Below are 3,671 nucleotides of genomic sequence, written 5' to 3'. Positions count from 1 at the left end.
TGCAGTTTACGGAGACAGAGGGGAAGGGACTGAACCGAGGGGATAAATTGAACTGGATGTCTATGGATACGTGTAGAGTCAGGCCGGGTCAGGCAGAATCAATGGGTTGATCCACACAGAGACACAGAAACACCCTACACAGAACGGCAGTTCCTTGTCCGCCTCTCCAGCGCTCCGCCGTGTTCTTTAACACACAGGTGGTGATATGATTAAAACAGACTCAACCCCCTACTAGACTGCCGAGTTTCATGGCCATGTATTAGGGTTAAGGGTGGGTCCTTGTCGAGCACCGAAATGTTCTGACTGTGACTGAGTCACTGAAGATGTTGGAGGGTTTTGTGGATATGAAAGTGTTTATTCACCATCACAAGCAAATCTTTTCTTGGCTACCGCCTGATTAGAGTCCCCCAAACACAAACTACTCTATTACAAAAGTTTATACTCTCGAGCAGAATGTAACAGTGGGTGATTCAATACACTTTCACAAGCTGCAATGACGTAATTTACTTCCATATTCCGTGTCTCTCAAATGGCTCCATTGGAGTACATTCATACAGTGAAGCACTTTTCATTGATGAGAAACAACTGAAGGTTCCGTGAATTTTGGGACAAATTAATTCACACAAACAGTCCAAACATTGCTCCAGTTAAATATTTAATTACAATCTGTCACTTGGGGGGTTGCACCTGCCTGACGTAATGGTTTGTAAATAATTTTAAAACAGTTACTTTTAAATCTGTTGAAATCTGTCCCTGTGGAGTCGCTAAATGGTATTAAAAACCCCAGGCATGTGCTGCCTCAACATTTCATTCCGAGAGATCGCCTGTAGCACAGTGGGGACAGATCATTGGACAGAGAAAATGCCTGCAATGCTAGAGAGGTACCAGAGTGTGGAGAAAATACTGTACGTGTTCATTGCTGTCATTGGAGTTCCTGGTGAGTGAGCGGAGTAATTCATGTTTGGTATTTCTGTGTGTTAACCATGTGAATCTGTTTATGATCATTTGACAAGCTTCTAACGTGATGATCATTGTACAAATATTCGTCAGAGATATTCATCCTGTCAGTTCACACTCTGAGATTTCATATTTAATGACAAGCGGAACTGAACTCCAATCTCTCATCTAACTCACGGGATCGACTCGAACGTTGTTCTTGCCTTCAGTGACACCTTGTCCGGAGTTGTCCCAGTGTGGGGACAGGCAGCTCTCCCGCAAACTGTGACTGGGATGGGTTTACGTTGTAAAGTTCACTGTTTCTGAGTTATTGATCAGAGATAACCCCTGGTCCTGTATTTCATGTCTCCCTGTGGAGTCTGTCACAGTTGGATCTCATTGCCTGTCGGTCAATAATTGGGTCTGATCATCTGAACCACTGTCCACGTATCTGCTGCCGCGTGTTATCGAATTGAACTGCGCTGCGGAATTAATCCATTAACGGAGCCTCTCAGTCTCAGGTTACTGAGTTGTTCCTATTTCCCTCTGAGACGCGTCGTAAATCTGGACACCGCTTCGTCCTGTACAAAAGTCTCGGCACAACACCAAAGTCTGTTCAATTCCATGTATGCTGCACGACGTGCTGAGCCCCTCCAGTATTGTGTGTGTGTTTCTACCCTCTGTACCCCTTCTGAGCCCCATCAGATGCTGAGTTTCCGGAGACCTGGTCAGTCACGGTTAAATCAGCGAAACCAGCCCCATCAGCGACTGGAATCGGGATCAGCACCGATCGTTGTTGTTCATGCAGATCGCTTTTATCGCCGACAATTCTGCACACATTGTCTTATCTCCGCACTGAAGAAGGCAGGTCAGAGACAGTTTGACCCGTGTTTGATGTTAGATTAGCAGCCTCTCACAGATTCCAGCACTCCTGAGTTTCTCTCTCTCCCTCCCCCGTCCCCGTCTCTCACCCCCCTCCCGCCTCCCCCACACACAGTGAATTTAGTGGCGATTGTGATCCTGTCCCGGGGAAAGTGCGGCCTCTCTACCTGCACCACTCGCTACCTGGTGGCCATGGCAGCGGCCGATCTACTGACCATTGTCACCGAGGTCATTTTGTATCGAATCAATTGGTATTACTTCCCGTGGAATTTTCTGAGCATCACCCCTATCTGCAGTGTTATTGCTGTAATGAGGTTCACAGCCACACACTGTTCTGTCTGGTTCACCGTCACTTTCACCTTTGATCGGTTTGTCGCCATTTGCCGCCAGAAGCTGAAAACAAAATATTGCACCGAGAAAACTGCGACTGTGGTACTAACAACAACCGGTGTACTGTTCTGTTTGAAAAATATTCCCCGCTACTTCATGTTTGAGCCCACAGAGATCATCGACAACGTATCGTGGTTCTGTACAGTCATGGAAAGTTACTTCACTGACCCCGGCTGGGTCGGATATGACTGGCTCGATATAGTTTTAACCCCTTTCATCCCTTTCGCTGTCATCCTGCTGCTGAACGCTCTGACAGTCAGACACATTTTAGTGGCCAGGCGGGTCCGTAAGGGGCTGAAGGGTCAGAGCAAGTGGGAGAACAGCAGTGACCCGGAGATGGAGAGCAGGAGGAGGTCTGTGGTTTTACTCTTCACCCTCTCCGGCAACTTCATCCTCCTGTGGATAACAATTGTTGTAAATTTCATATATTATCAGCTCTCGGGGAAAGGATTCAACTTCAATGATTCAGAATGTATTTTTATCTTCGTCGGGGCTTTATTGAGGAATTTCAGCTGCTGCACAAACACGTTTATTTACGCGGTGACTCAGTCAAAATTCTCGGAGCAGATAATTAGGGCTGTGAAATATCCGGTCACCTCGGTGCTTCATTTTATTAATAAAGACGCGTCCTGAGCACAAGCCGGAGGCCGCCGCAGTGTCTTGAGTTCGGACTCAGGCTCCTCACATTCACCGCCTGATCTCATAGAACATAGAACATAGAATAGTACAGCACATTACAGGCCCTTCGGCCCACAATGTTGTGCCGACCCTCAAACCCTGCCTCCCATATAACGCCCCACCTTAAATTCCTCCATATACCTGTCTAGTAGTCTCTTAAATTTCACCAGTGTATCCGCCTCCACCACTGACTCAGGCAGTGCAGTCCATGCACCAACCACTCTCTGAGTAAAAAGCTTCCTCTAATATCCCCCTTGAACTTCCCACCCCTTACCTGAAAGCTATGTCCTCTTGTATTGAGCAGTGGTGCCATGGGGAAGAGGCGCTGGCTATCCACTCTATCTATTCCTCGTATTATCTTGTACACCTTTATCATGTCTCCTCTCATCCTCCCTCTCTCCAAAGAGTAAAGCCCTGCTCCCTCAGCCTCTGATCATAATGCATACTCTCTAAACCAGGCAGCATCCTGGTAAATCTCCTCTGTACCCATTCCAATGCTTCCACATTCTTCCTATAGTGAGGCGACCAGAACTGGACACAGTACTCCAATTGTGGCCTAACCAGAGTTTTATAGAGCTGCATCATTACATCGGGACTCTTAAACTCTATCCCTCGACGTATGAAAGCTAACGCTCCATAAGCTTTCTTAACTACCCTATCTACCTGTGAGGCAACTTTCAGGGATCTGAGGACATGTACCCCCAGATCCCTCTGCTCCTCCACACTACCAAGTATCTTACCATTTACTTTGTACTCTGCCTTGAAGTTTGTCCTTCCAAAGTGTA

The 3,671-nt window shown here is 47.0% G+C and overlaps 1 protein-coding gene across 1 annotated transcript; it reads left to right on the top strand.

The window, feature by feature from the left end:
• The first annotated feature begins 768 nt into the window (after nucleotides 1-768).
• On the top strand, nucleotides 769-2,841 carry LOC140185231 (probable G-protein coupled receptor 139). The gene is made up of 2 exons (XM_072238618.1): nucleotides 769-937; nucleotides 1,934-2,841. Exons 1-2 carry the CDS (start codon nucleotides 769-771, stop codon nucleotides 2,839-2,841), a joined length of 1,077 nt encoding a protein of 358 aa, XP_072094719.1.
• The last annotated feature ends 830 nt before the right edge of the window (nucleotides 2,842-3,671 follow it).

The sequence above is a fragment of the Mobula birostris genome, chromosome 20 (assembly GCF_030028105.1).
Source record: "Mobula birostris isolate sMobBir1 chromosome 20, sMobBir1.hap1, whole genome shotgun sequence".
In the NCBI taxonomy this organism is placed as follows: Eukaryota; Metazoa; Chordata; class Chondrichthyes; order Myliobatiformes; family Myliobatidae; genus Mobula; species Mobula birostris.
Note: the sequence above shows the minus strand (reverse complement) of the source record. Positions and strands in the feature narration are given on the sequence as shown.

Excerpts from the sequence above, each read along its gene's own strand:
- LOC140185231 (XM_072238618.1), top strand. The coding sequence starts at position 769 with ATGGTATTAAAAACCCCAGGCATGTGCTGCCTCAACATTTCATTCCGA. Across the intron at positions 938-1,933 it reads TGCTGTCATTGGAGTTCCTG|TGAATTTAGTGGCGATTGTG; the intron begins GTGAGTGAGCGG and ends CCCCACACACAG.